A 19,061-nucleotide genomic window follows, 5' to 3' on the forward strand; every position below is an offset into this window, starting at 1 on the left:
AAATTTCCATGGAAGTTTTGTAGTCATTTGTAACATCCTGCCAAGTAGCAAAAGCTGTACCATACTATCATTCTGCACAACCTGCAAAATGCATCACAAAACGAACCCATATTCTAACATCTTATTATAGTTTAATGACATAATTACTGAGATAGTCCCCGTGGTTTCACCCAAATTGTTGAAATAGTCCCTAGGGTTTTTTTAACCGAGATAGTCCTCGTGATTTTCAAAATGTTGCCGAGATTCGTGGTTTTTAAAATGTTGTTGAGATGGTCCTATTGTTACTGAGATAGCCCCTGTGGTTTCACCAGTTTCACCCAAATCTCTTAAATAGTCCCTAGGGTTTTTTTGCCGAGATAGTCCTCGTGGTTTTCAACTATGAAATCACTAATCAAATTGTTAGAGAGAATGTGTGTTTTTTCTGTGTTGTGTTTGAATTCAGAATGCCAAAAACCGGAGGGGCGCCGCCCCTTGGACCCGCAAGGGGGAGCGACCCCCTTGACCCCCGCAATTTACGTGTCAATTAGTAGCCAACTCTTACGGGCGTGTACTCCACACTCTCTGAACTCGCTGTTAAGTATGGTTAGCTAACTCTTGCATTCAAATAAATCTCAATTAACTAAAATGAATGTTAGATGATGTAGTGACCCGAACTTTTCCATGTTTATATATATTAATTGAGATTGATGTTTACATGATTAAATGTTTCCAACATGTTAAGCAATCAAACTTGTTAAGACTTGATTAATTGAAATAGGTTTCATATAGACAATTGACCACCCAAGTTGACCGGTGATTCACGAACGTTAAAACTTGTAAAAAAAAACTATATGATGACATATATATGGTTATATATATAGTTAACATGATATTATGATAAGTAAACATATCATTAATTATATTAACAATGAACTACATATGTAAAAACAAGACTACTAACTTAATGATTTTGAAACGAGACATATAAGTAACGTTTATCGTTGTAACGACATTTAATGTATATATATCATATTAAGAGATATTCGTACATCATAATATCATGATAATATAATAATTTAAAATCTCTTTTGTTATTATAAACATTGGGTTAACAACATTTAACAAGATCGTTAACCTAAAGGTTTCAAAACAACACTTACATGTAACGACTAACGATGACTTAACGACTCAGTTAAAATGTATATACATGTAGTGTTTTAATATGTATTTATACACTTTTGAAAGATTTCAATACACTTATCAAAATACTTCTGCTTAACAAAAATGCTTACAATTACATTCTCGTTCAGTTTCATCAACAATTCTACTCGTATGCACCCGTATTCGTACTCGTACAATACACAGCTTTTAGATGTATGTACTATTGGTATATACACTCCAATGATCAGCTCTTAGCAGCCCATGTGAGTCACCTAACACATGTGGGAACCATCATTTGGCAACTAGCATGAAATATCTCATAAGATTACAAAAATATGAGTAATCATTCATGACTTATTTACATGAAAACAAAATTACATATCCTTTATATCTAATCCATACACCAACGACCACAACCACCTACAAACACTTTCATTCTTCAATTTTCTTCATCTAATTGATCTCTCTCAAGTTCTATCTTCAAGTTCTAAGTGTTCTTCATAAATTCCAAAAGTTCTAGTTTCATAAAATCAAGAATACTTTCAAGTTTGCTAGCTCACTTCCAATCTTGTAAGGTGATCATCCAACCTCAAGAAATCTTTGTTTCTTACAGTAGGTTATCATTCTAATACAAGGTAATAATCATATTCAAACTTTGGTTCAATTTCTATAACTATAACAATCTTATTTCAAGTGATGATCTTACTTGAACTTGTTTTCGTGTCATGATTTTGCTTCAAGAACTTTGAGCCATCCAAGGATCCATTGAAGCTAGATCCATTTTTCTCTTTTCCAGTAGGTTCATCCAAGGAACTTAAGGTAGTAATGATGTTCATAACATCATTCGATTCATACATATAAAGCTATCTTATTCGAAGGTTTAAACTTGTAATCACTAGAACATAGTTTAGTTAATTCTAAACTTGTTCGCAAACAAAAGTTAATCCTTCTAACTTGACTTTTAAAATCAACTAAACACATGTTCTATATCTATATGATATGCTAACTTAATGATTTAAAACCTGGAAACACGAAAAACACCGTAAAACCGGATTTACGCCGTCGTAGTAACACCGCGGGCTGTTTTGGGTTAGTTAATTAAAAACTATGATAAACTTTGATTTAAAAGTTGTTATTCTGAGAAAATGATTTTTATTATGAACATGAAACTATATCCAAAAATTATGGTTAAACTCAAAGTGAAAGTATGTTTTCTAAAATGGTCATCTAGACGTCGTTCTTTCGACTGAAATGACTACCTTTACAAAAACGACTTGTAACTTATTTTTCCGACTAGAAACCTATACTTTTTTTGTTTAGATTCATAAAATAGAGTTCAATATGAAACCATAGCAATTTGATTCACTCAAAACGGATTTAAAATGAAGAAGTTATGGGTAAAACAAGATTGGATAATTTTTCTCATTTTAGCTACGTGAAAATTGGTAACAAATCTATTCCAACCATAACTTAATCAACTTGTATTATATATTATGTAATCTTGAGATACCATAAAAACGTATACAATGTTTCGACCTATCATGTCGACACATCTATATATATTTCGGAACAACCATAGACACTCTATATGTGAATGTTGGAGTTAGCTATACAGGGTTGAGGTTGATTCCAAAATATATATAGTTTGAGTTGTGATCAATACTGAGATACGTATACACTGGGTCGTGGATTGATTCAAGATAATATTTATCGATTTATTTCTGTACATCTAACTGTGGACAACTAGTTGTAGGTTACTAACGAGGACAGCTGACTTAATAAACTTAAAACATCAAAATATATTAAAAGTGTTGTAAATATATTTTGAACATACTTTGATATATATGTATATATTGTTATAGGTTCGTGAATCAACCAGTGGCCAAGTCTTACTTCCCGACGAAGTAAAAATCTGTGAAAGTGAGTTATAGTCCCACTTTTAAAATCTAATATTTTTGGGATGAGAATACATGCAGGTTTTATAAATGATTTACAAAATAGACACAAGTACGTGAAACTACATTCTATGGTTGAATTATCGAAATCGAATATGCCCCTTTTTATTAAGTCTGGTAATCTAAGAATTAGGGAACAGACACCCTAATTGACGCGAATCCTAAAGATAGATCTATTGGGCCTAACAAACCCCATCCAAAGTACCGGATGCTTTAGTACTTCGAAATTTATATCATATCCGAAGGGTGTCCCGGAATGATGGGGATATTCTTATATATGCATCTTGTTATTGTCGGTTACCAGGTGTTCACCATATGAATGATTTTTATCTCTATGTATGGGATGTGTATTGAAATATGAAATCTTGTGGTCTATTGTTACGATTTGATATATATAGGTTAAACCTATAACTCACCAACATTTTTGTTGACGTTTTAAGCATGTTTATTCTCAGGTGATTATTAAGAGCTTCCGCTGTCGCATACTTAAATAAGGACAAGATTTGGAGTCCATGCTTGTATGATATTGTGTAAAAACTGCATTCAAGAAACTTATTTTGTTGTAACATATTTGTATTGTAAACCATTATGTAATGGTCGTGTGTAAACAGGATATTTTAGATTATCATTATTTGATAATCTACGTAAAGCTTTTTAAACCTTTATTGATGAAATAAAGGTTATGGTTTGTTTAAAAATGAATGCAGTCTTTGAAAAACGTCTCATATAGAGGTCAAAACCTCGCAACGAAATCAATTAATATGGAACGTTTTTAATCAATAAGAACGGGACATTTCAGTTGGTATCCGAGCGTTGGTCTTAGAGAACCAGAAAATTTGCATTAGTGTGTCTTATCGAGTTTGTTAGGATGCATTAGTGAGTCTGGACTTCGACCGTGTTTTCTTTAAAAATGATTGCTTAACATTTTTGTTGGAAACTATATATTTTTAACATATGAATATTATGTGATATATTAATCTCTTAACGTGTTTGATATTATGTGATAGATGTCTACCTCTAGAACAAGTCCCATTGACTCATCTAATAATAATGAAGAGTCAAATGTAAATTGGAATGATTTGTGGACTGATTCACAAGTTCCCGAAGAGGAACCGGAAGAAGAGTCGGAACCGGAAGAAGAATCGGAACCGGAAGAAGAATCGGAACCGGATGAAGAAATAGAACCGGTGGGGGAAATAATAAAACGGTTAAGTAAAAGAAAATCCTCAACCAACCGACCAAAGTTAATTATGGTCAATGGTGTTTCCGCCAAGGAAGCAAAATATTGGGAGGATTACCAATTCTCCGATGAATCGGATTTCGACGAGAATTCCGATGATGTTATAGAAATTACCCCAACTGAATTTAAAAAGGCAAAAGAAAATAATAAGGGAAAGGGCATAAAAATAGAGAAATCTAATTCCAACCCCGATGAACTTTATATGTATCGTCAACCCCCGAAGTCCTTAAGTTGTAACAATGACCCGGGAACCTCTAAACCACCAGGTTTTTCTAAACCAATGTGGACAACGACGGCTCGTATTAGGGGAACATCATATATCCCTAGAAACTTGGCAAAACGAACCAAAACCGAAGAAGAAGAAACGAGCGAGTCGGAATAAGATAGTTGTATTCGTGTGGTGTAATATATGGAATATAGTGTTCTTATGCTTTATGATATATGTAAAAATTGCTTGTATTAATAAGTATTTTTTTTATGAATCTAACTCTTGTCTATTTTACAGTTTAAAAACACAAAATGGATAGACAACCCAATATTTTAAGAGACCTACCCGGAGACATGATTGATGAAATCTTGTCTAGAGTCGGCCAGAATTCTTCGGCACAACTATTTAAGGCGAGATCAGTTTGTAAGACATTCGAAGAACGTTCCAAGAATGTCTTGGTTTATAAGAGACTTTCGTTTGAAAGATGGGGGATATCACATTGGGAAACCCATAAATTACGATGTGTTTACTTTGACGCATATATTGCGGGGAACCCAAATGCTATTTTACGCAACGGGTTAAGAAATTATTTTGACTCAATATATCCGAATATTGGACTTCGTGATTTAGAAAAAGCGGCTAACATGCAACATAAAGAAGCATGTTATGCTTACGGATTAGTAATGTTCGCTTCTCACCAAAGTGAGAACAAGAACATCGGGCTACAACTATTAAACAAAACGTTTCCACAAGTGACGGAATCGGTAATTGGGGTAAGAAATGAGGTTTTTAGATTATTACGGGACTGTTGGACATTACGTAACCCTCGTCCCTTTGACGACGTTTCAACACGCTGTCTTATCAACGGCCATAACGGTTATGTTGCACAAGACCAAGGATGGGAAGTAGTCCTAGTAAAACCAGAATGCATGACTTGTTTCTGGACGTATGAATTACGTGTCTTTATTGCCTTTGCTGAACGACTTGTGTACTAGCTAGAATTATCTTCACAACTATCTTGTATCAAAGTTATTGTGTGCTATATTTCATGCTTTATGTAAAATAAGCGGTATTGTAAGTTTGTAAAATATTGTATAAAAGTTTGAACGCGAAATATTATTACAATCAGTTTTTCATATAGAATTGTAGTAGTTGAATTGTATATTAGCTACTAAGTATGAACTTAACGGGTAGGTACTACCCGAATTTAAACTTATAAAACGCTAATATGAAGAAAAAGCTTTTATAAATGAGTTCATATTATGCTACGAAATACTATTAACTACTCTTAATATTCTGTATGATTAATTTGTTCCATTTAACTATTTTGAAGGAAATGGCACCGACTACTCGACACACCGTGAATATGAATGAAGAGGAATTCCGTACTTTTCTAGCTTCAAACATAGCTGCAGTACAGGCTGCGCTACATACCAACAATAACCTTGGATCTAGCAGTACAGGAAATCGTGTAGGATGCACCTACAAAGAATTCACTGCCTGCAAACCTTTGGAATTTGATGGAACCGAAGGACCGATCGGATTGAAACGGTGGACCGAGAAGGTCGAATCGGTGTTTGCCATAAGTAAGTGTACTGAAGAGGACAAAGTGAAGTACGCTACGCATACCTTCACAGGTTCTGCGTTAACATGGTGGAATACCTATCTAGAGCAAGTGGGACAAGACGATGCGTACGCACTACCGTGGTCAGCATTCAAGCACTTGATGAACGAGAAGTACCGTCCCAGAACCGAGGTTAATAAGCTCAAGACAGAACTTAGAGGGTTACGAACCCAAGGATTTGATATTACCACGTACGAAAGACGATTCACAGAATTGTGCCTATTGTGTCCGGGAGCATTCGAAGATGAGGAAGAGAAGATCGACGCGTTTGTAAAAGGATTACCGGAAAGAATCCAAGAAGATATAAGTTCACACGAGCCCGCCTCCATACAACAGGCATGTAGAATGGCTCACAAACTAGTGAACCAGATTGAAGAAAGAATTAAAGAACAGACTGCTGAAGAGGCCAATGTGAAGCAAGTCAAAAGAAAGTGGGAGGAAAACGGTGATAAGAATCACCAATACAACAACAACAGCAATTACAACAATAATCGCAACAATTATCCCAACAATCGCAACATCAATCGCAACTACAACAAACGTCCCAACAACAACAACAACAACAGCAACTACAACAATCATCCCAACAACAATAATAACCGCAACAACAACAACAATCAGAAGCAACTATGCCAAAGGTGTGAAAAGAATCACTCGGGGTTCTGCACCAAATTTTGCAACAAGTGTAAAAGAAATGGTCATAGCGCGGCGAAGTGTGAGGTCTACGGACCAGGGGTTAATAGAACGAAAGGAACAAATGGTGTCGGAACGAGTAATGGCGGAGCAAGTAGTGTCGGAGCAAGTTATGCCAATGTAGTTTGTTATAAATGTGGAAAACCAGGCCACATTATTAGAAATTGCCCGAACCAGGAGAACACGAATGGACAAGGCCGTGGAAGAGTTTTCAATATTAATGCGGTAGAGGCACAGGAAGACCCGGAGCTTGTTACGGGTACGTTTCTTATTGACAATAAATCTGCTTACGTTTTATTTGATTCGGGTGCGGATAGAAGCTATATGAGTAGAGATTTTTGTGCTAAATTAAGTTGTCCATTGACGCCTTTGGATAGTAAATTTTTACTCGAATTAGCAAATGGTAAATTAATTTCAGCAGATAATATATGTCGGAATCGAGAAATTAAACTGGTTAGCGAAACATTTAAGATTGATTTGATACCAGTAGAGTTAGGGAGTTTTGATGTGATAATCGGTATGGACTGGTTGAAAGAAGTGAAAGCGGAGATCGTTTGTTACAAAAATGCAATTCGCATTATACGAGAAAAAGGAAAACCCTTAATGGTGTACGGAGAAAAGGGCAACACGAAGCTACATCTTATTAGTAATTTGAAGGCACAAAAACTAATAAGAAAAGGTTGCTATGCTGTTCTAGCACACGTCGAGAAAGTACAAACTGAAGAAAAGAGCATCAATGATGTTCCCATTGCAAAAGAATTTCCCGATGTATTTCCGAAAGAATTACCGGGATTACCCCCACATCGATCCGTTGAATTTCAAATAGATCTTGTACCAGGAGCTGCACCAATAGCTCGTGCTCCTTACAGACTCGCACCCAGCGAGATGAAAGAACTGCAAAGCCAATTACAAGAACTTTTAGAGCGTGGTTTCATTCGACCAAGCACATCACCGTGGGGAGCTCCTGTTTTGTTTGTCAAGAAGAAAGATGGTACATTCAGGTTGTGTATCGACTACCGAGAGTTGAACAAACTTACCATCAAGAACCGCTACCCACTACCGAGAATCGACGACTTATTTGATCAACTACAAGGCTCGTCTGTTTATTCAAAGATTGACTTACGTTCCGGGTATCATCAAATGCGGGTGAAAGAAGATGATATTCCAAAGACTGCTTTCAGAACACGTTACGGTCATTACGAGTTTATGGTCATGCCGTTTGGTTTAACTAATGCACCAGCTGTGTTCATGGACCTTATGAACCGAGTGTGTGGACCATACCTTGACAAGTTTGTCATTGTTTTCATTGATGACATACTTATTTACTCAAAGAATGACCAAGAACACGGTGAACATTTGAGAAAGGTGTTAGAAGTATTGAGGAAGGAAGAATTGTACGCTAAGTTTTCAAAGTGTGCATTTTGGTTGGAAGAAGTTCAATTCCTCGGTCACATAGTGAACAAAGAAGGTATTAAGGTGGATCCGGCAAAGATAGAAACTGTTGAAAAGTGGGAAACCCCGAAAACTCCGAAACACATACGCCAGTTTTTAGGACTAGCTGGTTACTACAGAAGGTTCATCCAAGACTTTTCCAGAATAGCAAAACCCTTGACTGCATTAACGCATAAAGGGAAGAAATTTGAATGGAATGATGAACAAGAGAAAGCGTTTCAGTTATTGAAGAAAAAGCTAACTACGGCACCTATATTGTCATTGCCTGAAGGGAATGATGATTTTGTGATTTATTGTGATGCATCAAAGCAAGGTCTCGGTTGTGTATTAATGCAACGAACGAAGGTGATTGCTTATGCGTCTAGACAATTGAAGATTCACGAACAAAATTATACGACGCATGATTTGGAATTAGGCGCGGTTGTTTTTGCATTAAAGACTTGGAGGCACTACTTATATGGGGTCAAAAGTATTATATATACCGACCACAAAAGTCTTCAACACATATTTAATCAGAAACAACTGAATATGAGGCAGCGTAGGTGGATTGAATTATTGAATGATTACGATTTTGAGATTCGTTACCACCCGGGGAAGGCAAATGTGGTAGCCGATGCCTTGAGCAGGAAGGATAGAGAACCCATTCGAGTAAAATCTATGAATATAATGATTCATAATAACATTACTACTCAAATAAAGGAGGCGCAACAAGGAGTTTTAAAAGAGGGAAATTTAAAGGATGAAATACCCAAAGGATCGGAGAAGCATCTTAATATTCGGGAAGACGGAACCCGGTATAGGGCTGAAAGGATTTGGGTACCAAAATTTGGAGATATGAGAGAAATGGTACTTAGAGAAGCTCATAAAACCAGATACTCAATACATCCTGGAACGGGGAAGATGTACAAGGATCTCAAGAAACATTTTTGGTGGCCGGGTATGAAAGCCGATGTTGCTAAATACGTAGGAGAATGTTTGACGTGTTCTAAGGTCAAAGCTGAGCATCAGAAACCATCAGGTCTACTTCAACAACCCGAAATCCCGGAATGGAAATGGGAAAACATTACCATGGATTTCATCACTAAATTGCCAAGGACTGCAAGTGGTTTTGATACTATTTGGGTAATAGTTGATCGTCTCACCAAATCAGCACACTTCCTACCAATAAGAGAAGATGACAAGATGGAGAAGTTAGCACGACTGTATTTGAAGGAAGTCATCTCCAGACATGGAATACCAATCTCTATTATCTCTGATAGGGATGGCAGATTTATTTCAAGATTCTGGCAGACATTACAGCAAGCATTAGGAACTCGTCTAGACATGAGTACTGCCTATCATCCACAAACTGATGGGCAGAGCGAAAGGACGATACAAACGCTTGAAGACATGCTACGAGCATGTGTTATTGATTTCGGAAACAGTTGGGATCGACATCTACCGTTAGCAGAATTTTCCTACAACAACAGCTACCATTCAAGCATTGAGATGGCGCCGTTTGAAGCACTTTATGGTAGAAAGTGCAGGTCTCCGATTTGTTGGAGTGAGGTGGGGGATAGACAGATTACGGGTCCGGAGATTATACAAGAAACTACCGAGAAGATCATCCAAATTCAACAACGGTTGAAAACCGCCCAAAGTCGACAAAAGAGCTACGCTGACATTAAAAGAAAAGATATAGAATTTGAAATTGGAGAGATGGTCATGCTTAAAGTTTCACCTTGGAAAGGCGTTGTTCGATTTGGTAAACGAGGGAAATTAAATCCAAGGTATATTGGACCATTCAAGATTATTGATCGTGTCGGACCAGTAGCTTACCGACTTGAGTTACCTCAACAACTCGCGGCTGTACATAACACTTTCCACGTCTCGAATTTGAAGAAATGTTTTGCTAAAGAAGATCTCACTATTCCGTTAGATGAAATCCAAATCAATGAAAAACTCCAATTCATCGAAGAACCCGTCGAAATAATGGATCGTGAGGTTAAAAGACTTAAGCAAAACAAGATACCAATTGTTAAGGTTCGATGGAATGCTCGTAGAGGACCCGAGTTCACCTGGGAGCGTGAAGATCAGATGAAGAAGAAATACCCACATCTATTTCCAGAAGATTCGTCAACACCTTCAACAGCTTAAAATTTCGGGACGAAATTTATTTAACGGGTAGGTACTGTAGTGACCCGAACTTTTCCATGTTTATATATATTAATTGAGATTGATGTTTACATGATTAAATGTTTCCAACATGTTAAGCAATCAAACTTGTTAAGACTTGATTAATTGAAATAGGTTTCATATAGACAATTGACCACCCAAGTTGACCGGTGATTCACGAACGTTAAAACTTGTAAAAAAAAACTATATGATGACATATATATGGTTATATATATAGTTAACATGATATTATGATAAGTAAACATATCATTAATTATATTAACAATGAACTACATATGTAAAAACAAGACTACTAACTTAATGATTTTGAAACGAGACATATAAGTAACGTTTATCGTTGTAACGACATTTAATGTATATATATCATATTAAGAGATATTCGTACATCATAATATCATGATAATATAATAATTTAAAATCTCTTTTGTTATTATAAACATTGGGTTAACAACATTTAACAAGATCGTTAACCTAAAGGTTTCAAAACAACACTTACATGTAACGACTAACGATGACTTAACGACTCAGTTAAAATGTATATACATGTAGTGTTTTAATATGTATTTATACACTTTTGAAAGATTTCAATACACTTATCAAAATACTTCTGCTTAACAAAAATGCTTACAATTACATTCTCGTTCAGTTTCATCAACAATTCTACTCGTATGCACCCGTATTCGTACTCGTACAATACACAGCTTTTAGATGTATGTACTATTGGTATATACACTCCAATGATCAGCTCTTAGCAGCCCATGTGAGTCACCTAACACATGTGGGAACCATCATTTGGCAACTAGCATGAAATATCTCATAAGATTACAAAAATATGAGTAATCATTCATGACTTATTTACATGAAAACAAAATTACATATCCTTTATATCTAATCCATACACCAACGACCACAACCACCTACAAACACTTTCATTCTTCAATTTTCTTCATCTAATTGATCTCTCTCAAGTTCTATCTTCAAGTTCTAAGTGTTCTTCATAAATTCCAAAAGTTCTAGTTTCATAAAATCAAGAATACTTTCAAGTTTGCTAGCTCACTTCCAATCTTGTAAGGTGATCATCCAACCTCAAGAAATCTTTGTTTCTTACAGTAGGTTATCATTCTAATACAAGGTAATAATCATATTCAAACTTTGGTTCAATTTCTATAACTATAACAATCTTATTTCAAGTGATGATCTTACTTGAACTTGTTTTCGTGTCATGATTTTGCTTCAAGAACTTTGAGCCATCCAAGGATCCATTGAAGCTAGATCCATTTTTCTCTTTTCCAGTAGGTTCATCCAAGGAACTTAAGGTAGTAATGATGTTCATAACATCATTCGATTCATACATATAAAGCTATCTTATTCGAAGGTTTAAACTTGTAATCACTAGAACATAGTTTAGTTAATTCTAAACTTGTTCGCAAACAAAAGTTAATCCTTCTAACTTGACTTTTAAAATCAACTAAACACATGTTCTATATCTATATGATATGCTAACTTAATGATTTAAAACCTGGAAACACGAAAAACACCGTAAAACCGGATTTACGCCGTCGTAGTAACACCGCGGGCTGTTTTGGGTTAGTTAATTAAAAACTATGATAAACTTTGATTTAAAAGTTGTTATTCTGAGAAAATGATTTTTATTATGAACATGAAACTATATCCAAAAATTATGGTTAAACTCAAAGTGAAAGTATGTTTTCTAAAATGGTCATCTAGACGTCGTTCTTTCGACTGAAATGACTACCTTTACAAAAACGACTTGTAACTTATTTTTCCGACTAGAAACCTATACTTTTTTTGTTTAGATTCATAAAATAGAGTTCAATATGAAACCATAGCAATTTGATTCACTCAAAACGGATTTAAAATGAAGAAGTTATGGGTAAAACAAGATTGGATAATTTTTCTCATTTTAGCTACGTGAAAATTGGTAACAAATCTATTCCAACCATAACTTAATCAACTTGTATTATATATTATGTAATCTTGAGATACCATAAAAACGTATACAATGTTTCGACCTATCATGTCGACACATCTATATATATTTCGGAACAACCATAGACACTCTATATGTGAATGTTGGAGTTAGCTATACAGGGTTGAGGTTGATTCCAAAATATATATAGTTTGAGTTGTGATCAATACTGAGATACGTATACACTGGGTCGTGGATTGATTCAAGATAATATTTATCGATTTATTTCTGTACATCTAACTGTGGACAACTAGTTGTAGGTTACTAACGAGGACAGCTGACTTAATAAACTTAAAACATCAAAATATATTAAAAGTGTTGTAAATATATTTTGAACATACTTTGATATATATGTATATATTGTTATAGGTTCGTGAATCAACCAGTGGCCAAGTCTTACTTCCCGACGAAGTAAAAATCTGTGAAAGTGAGTTATAGTCCCACTTTTAAAATCTAATATTTTTGGGATGAGAATACATGCAGGTTTTATAAATGATTTACAAAATAGACACAAGTACGTGAAACTACATTCTATGGTTGAATTATCGAAATCGAATATGCCCCTTTTTATTAAGTCTGGTAATCTAAGAATTAGGGAACAGACACCCTAATTGACGCGAATCCTAAAGATAGATCTATTGGGCCTAACAAACCCCATCCAAAGTACCGGATGCTTTAGTACTTCGAAATTTATATCATATCCGAAGGGTGTCCCGGAATGATGGGGATATTCTTATATATGCATCTTGTTATTGTCGGTTACCAGGTGTTCACCATATGAATGATTTTTATCTCTATGTATGGGATGTGTATTGAAATATGAAATCTTGTGGTCTATTGTTACGATTTGATATATATAGGTTAAACCTATAACTCACCAACATTTTTGTTGACGTTTTAAGCATGTTTATTCTCAGGTGATTATTAAGAGCTTCCGCTGTCGCATACTTAAATAAGGACAAGATTTGGAGTCCATGCTTGTATGATATTGTGTAAAAACTGCATTCAAGAAACTTATTTTGTTGTAACATATTTGTATTGTAAACCATTATGTAATGGTCGTGTGTAAACAGGATATTTTAGATTATCATTATTTGATAATCTACGTAAAGCTTTTTAAACCTTTATTGATGAAATAAAGGTTATGGTTTGTTTAAAAATGAATGCAGTCTTTGAAAAACGTCTCATATAGAGGTCAAAACCTCGCAACGAAATCAATTAATATGGAACGTTTTTAATCAATAAGAACGGGACATTTCAGATGACACTAAAATTACCAACAAATCTCCCCATTTTAGTGTAATCCTTGATTAACTAAAATTAAAACCGAATCTATTCATATAAGTTTTATCAAATATTATATAACACAAATAAAAATATTTGAAGTCAAAATTTTTAGAAGTAAGACACTGAAAAGTTAAACTAGACACTTATTATGGGACGGAGTGAGTACTATTTAGACATGTTGGCACGTCTAATTGAGTTTTTTAGAAGTGTTCACGGGATCGCATTATATGTCATTAGCAATTAATGTTGTTACATCTAGACGTGTTAAAAAACACGTCTAAATAGCCTTTTAACACAGTCTAATTAATGATTTTTGTAGTAGTGGTATATCCCATAGTGCGTACAGATTAACTAGTGTTGACTGTAACATTTAGCTCATCAACTAGTCAACATGAAGACTTCTTCACTTTGTGGCTAGATTTGGGTGGGTTGGCAATTAGCATGTGGTGTTGATTGGGTATGGGTTGCCCAATATAATTTAGAAGCATGTCCACACTCTATATATTCCACCCAAAATCTACATTACCTTACTACAACTCTACTACAAATATTATACTATAACCCACGTTATACACAATTTCATGCCTTGTAAGTTGTAACTAATCATTCTATCTCATCCTTCCTTCGCCGCCACGTCACCACCATGGCTGACCGGAAGCCCGAAGAAAATGGTGTTTCCGGTAAAACCAAAGAACTCATGGCCGACTTTGATCCACCAAAACCACATAAGAGGAACAAGTACGCTTTTGCTTGTGCCATGTTGGCTTCCATGACTTCCATCCTGCTTGGCTACGGTATATTTTTTAAATCACTACACGATATGCACATACTTTTCGCTTGTAATTTTTTGTATTATAGAATTAATTTTAAAACACGAACAACAATTTAAATTTACAAAAAATTTAAACGATTTAATAAATCATACTACTCCGTATCATATATTGTGTAATATACGAACAACATATATGTCACTGTAAAATAGGTTGGTGTATAATAGTTCTCTATATCTATCTATTATAGGAGGAAAAAGAAAATACTACTCTCGTATATTTAATTTGGATATAGAATTAAAAAAATCTATTTTTTGAAAAGAAAAAAAAATTAAACAAGTCACAATTCAATTTTCAACATACATATATTTATATATTTTGAATAATAAATAAGTGGGGTAGTAGCTAAATATTGTCAATATTATTTTTCCTTCAAGTTAACGTAATAAACTTTAAATATATACCGTTAATTCAAACAAAACTTATAATTACTATACATTAATCTTTCATCGCACTTGTATATCACTCTAAAGTCATAATTTAAAAAATGAGTCGTGACTTAGTTTAATTCTTAGGCAAATGATCCGAAAAAGTAACATAAGTTACTTAATTTGACAATCAAAGTAACCTTCAATTTACCTAAGCCTGAAAAGAATTTCAATTTTAATTTGCTCAAGAAAATGACTACTATTTATAAAAGTGTTAAATTAGGGTAATCTTCGTCAAACTCATTAACGATTGTTAGTTAAAAAATACACGATTCGTCTCTAAAGTTTCCTAAAAATTGCACCCATCGTCCTCTTCATCATTTTCATCACCATCTTCATCTTCGTCGCCACTATCTCCACCATCTTCATCATCAACGTCAGAAACCACCACCACCGCCACGATCAGCTGCTCCATTCGTATGTTCAAGTTCATCTTCATGTTGATGAACACAAAAATTTAAGAAATCAAATATTGAACAAATTGAGACTCGAATTCGACTGGAACTGATTCCTTTAGCCTCGTTTAACATCATTTGTGAAGATTCAGAGACCAAAACTACATCAAATTGAAGAATCTGCGATGAACATCTCAAAACCGCCATTGTTGAACTAAAACTTTGATTTTGAGTTCTCAGAACTTTCAATTGAAATTCATAGCATGAAAGATGTTTTGAAACATCCTTTGAATGTTCGTTGATCATCTCTGTAGCTTGAAACTTACTGAATCATTTCAATTATTATATCCAATTAAGTACATGACGCACAGTTATTCACTTTCCTCGTTATTATATGATGTAAAGTGGCAGCTTGTAGTTGTAGTGTTTTTACGAAGGCTAGTAAGGGGCGAACAATCACTCAGATGGTGAACCATTCATATTTGTATCGGAAAAAAAATATAATAATTGAAATTTATTGTTCTGTAAAACACCGTAGATGAAAAGCGCTCATTGTCCTTAAAACTAATCATGAGCAATGCTCTCTTTTTTAGTATGTGGTATAATAATTAATACGGTGTATATATTAATATTAATCTATATGTCTATATATAGATTAAAATTGCTATATGACATGTTATAAAAATTGTAAAAAAAATATGTAAAGAAATAATGATTTTGCGGCAGATGTTGGTGTGATGACTGGGGCGCAAATCTTCATCCAAAAAGATCTAAAACTAGGAGACGGTCAAATCGAGATTCTAGTTGGTATAATAAATTTATACTCGTTGGTGGGGTCCGCAGTTGCTGGGCGAACATCTGACTGGATTGGGCGTCGGTACACCATCGTGTTAGCTGGTGCCATATTTTTCGTTGGAGCCATATTAATGGGATTTGCTACTAACTACGCATTTCTTATGGTTGGTCGTTTTGTTGCCGGTATCGGTGTTGGTTATGCACTTATGATTGCGCCAGTCTATACTGCTGAGGTGTCACCTGCATCAGCGCGTGGCTTCCTCACTTCTTTTCCTGAAGTCTTCATTAATGCTGGTAAGCTATCTTTTGCCCTTTACTTTAAAGTTAATTGTTTTTTTTTTTTAAATATACAGACAAACTAAATAAAGTGTTACTCCGTAATATTAATTTTTGAATCTAGAAAGCAGTAGTCATGTACTGATGTACAGTAATAAAATGTCATATATAAATATTAGTGACATATTAAAAAGTGTCACGACTACTATACGTTAAGACAGGTTTAATTAAAACGTACTTGCTATTAGAATTATATTTTTACTAAATATATGTGGGTCATAAAATTCATATTTACACCTAGAGATGGAAATGGATGTTTCATTCATGGACATCCACCCGATCCGATCCATTTATAATGGATATGGATGATGTAAATGGACGATTAACGGATATGGATATGGATATGGATGATCTAAATATTTCGTGGATCGTATATGGATGACAACTTATCATCCACGGATATATCCAATATTACCCGAAATACATCTATATTACTATATATACATATATACGTGCTAAAATATAAGCATATGCATCTACATATTGATAGACATATACATATAACCTACAAATTCTTAAATTATTAACGAAAATAAGAGTTGTGATAGTCACAATTATTAAATTGTTACTAACAATATTCAAAGTTGCGTATTTAGATTAGTTTAAACTTATATTTACTTATATTATAACGTATATTGCTCATTTAAATTCATGACGGACGACAAATTACGATCAAAACATGAGTAACAAATCAAAAACATAAAGATTAAATATTTACATTTATTATAATCTATATTTAATTGATAAAATCGTAGTTAGATTAATATTTCATTTGATATCCAACGGATATCCATTAACCCGCTTAATCCATCGGATATGGATATGGACGGATGAACTGAAATTAAATGGATATGAATATGAATATGGATGATCAAAAATTAAATTGATATGAATGTGGATATGACATCATCAGATCCATATCTGATCCATTGTCATCCCTATTTACACCTTTTTACAGTATATCGCTCTATACATGTTTCATTATTTGTAAAAGATACCTTTGTACTTAAAATTAATAAATTTATTGATGTTGTTTTAGTTACGTATATTTATTTATAATAATAATAACAATCGTTACACAATTTTACACCTGGTTTTGATGATGTAGGATTATTGCTTGGGTATGTATCCGATTACGCGTTCTCAAAGCTACCACTTCACTTAGGATGGCGATTCATGTTGGGTGTCGGAGCCATCCCTTCGGTGTTCCTAGCCTTGGGGGTCCTAGGCATGCCCGAGTCACCTCGTTGGCTAGTTATGCAGGGTCGACTTGCTGAAGCTAAAGTCGTCCTTGATAAAACCTCTGATAGTTTAGAGGAGTCTAAGCTTCGATTAGCGGATATCAAAGAAGCTGCAGGTATACCAGAAGACTGTAACGATGACATCGTTCAAGTGTCGAAACAAAGCAAGGGTCGCGGAGTATGGAAGGAGTTGTTGATTCATCCAACGCCTACAGTTCGCCACATCTTGATGGCGGGCATTGGCATCCATTTCTTCCAACAAGCGAGCGGAATAGACGCAGTTGTGTTGTACAGTCCGAGAATCTTTGAGAAGGCTGGCATTGTTGCGGACACACCGAAATTACTAGCGACTATAGCCGTTGGGTTCGTGAAAACGATCTTTATTTTAATTGCGACGTTTTTTCTTGATAAAGTGGGACGTCGACCACTTTTATTGTCTAGTGTAGCCGGGATGATTTTGTCGCTAGTGGGGCTTGGGGTCGGGCTAACTATTGTCGATCATTCTGATCACAAGATAAATTGGGCTGTAGCCCTTTGTATTGCCACAATATTGTCGTTTGTGGCGTCTTTTTCGATCGGGATGGGCCCGATCGCCTGGGTCTACAGCTCGGAGATTTTTCCTTTGAAACTGCGGGCCCAAGGGTGTAGTATGGGGGTGGCAATGAATAGGGTGGTGAGTGGGGTTATCGGAATGACATTTATATCCCTCTACGATGCAATTACGATTGGTGGCGCCTTCTTTTTGTTTTCGAGTATCGCAGTAATTGCGTTTGTGTTCTTTTACACATTGTTTCCGGAAACGCAAGGTAAAAACTTGGAGGAAGTTGAGCAAGTTTTCGGGACGTTTTTTAGGTGGAGGTCAAGACAAGCTGAATTGGATAGGGAAAAAGAGGCTGAAATAATAACCAATAAGTCTCTATATTAAGTTAACTTAGAAATGGGATGGTAAAATGTATGCAAAATTTCCATTTCGCGGAGGGTATTTGATCATTTACTTGTCCGTAGATGTTTGTTGGCTAGATGAAAAATGTTTATATACTTGAATATTGCATAATATCTTTATAGTTCTATAAGAAGAAACAAATTGTGGGAATAATATTATATAATACTCTCCGTATATAAGTTTTAAAGTTAAATTATTTAATGTTTCTACGTATTCAAGTAAGTTCAGTAATTTGTATAATTGAAAGTCGTGTTTCTTTAAGAAAAAGTTGGGGGTCAAATGAATTTTGGTTCAATCACTCTTTTTATTTCCATATCTACTATTACGTA

The 19,061-nt window shown here is 34.8% G+C and overlaps 1 protein-coding gene across 1 annotated transcript; it reads left to right on the forward strand.

Moving 5' to 3' along the window:
• The first annotated feature begins 14,279 nt into the window (after positions 1 to 14,279).
• Positions 14,280 to 18,827, forward strand: LOC139839714 (polyol transporter 5-like). Its single transcript, XM_071829851.1, has 3 exons — positions 14,280 to 14,558; positions 16,144 to 16,506; positions 17,657 to 18,827. The coding sequence occupies exons 1-3, from the start codon at positions 14,408 to 14,410 to the stop codon at positions 18,712 to 18,714; spliced, it is 1,572 nt and encodes a 523-aa protein (XP_071685952.1). The 5' UTR covers positions 14,280 to 14,407; the 3' UTR covers positions 18,715 to 18,827.
• Positions 18,828 to 19,061: the final 234 nt, after the last annotated feature.

The sequence above is a fragment of the Rutidosis leptorrhynchoides genome, chromosome 4 (genome assembly GCF_046630445.1).
Source record: "Rutidosis leptorrhynchoides isolate AG116_Rl617_1_P2 chromosome 4, CSIRO_AGI_Rlap_v1, whole genome shotgun sequence".
Taxonomy (NCBI): domain Eukaryota; kingdom Viridiplantae; phylum Streptophyta; class Magnoliopsida; order Asterales; family Asteraceae; genus Rutidosis; species Rutidosis leptorrhynchoides.

Bases quoted from the DNA above. Each gene is read 5' to 3' on its own strand.
- LOC139839714 (XM_071829851.1), top strand. From the start codon at position 14,408: ATGGCTGACCGGAAGCCCGAAGAAAATGGTGTTTCCGGTAAAACCAAA. The intron at 14,559-16,143 runs GTATATTTTTTA...ATTTTGCGGCAG, and splicing joins TTCCATCCTGCTTGGCTACG to ATGTTGGTGTGATGACTGGG. The intron at 16,507-17,656 runs GTAAGCTATCTT...TTGATGATGTAG, and splicing joins TGAAGTCTTCATTAATGCTG to GATTATTGCTTGGGTATGTA.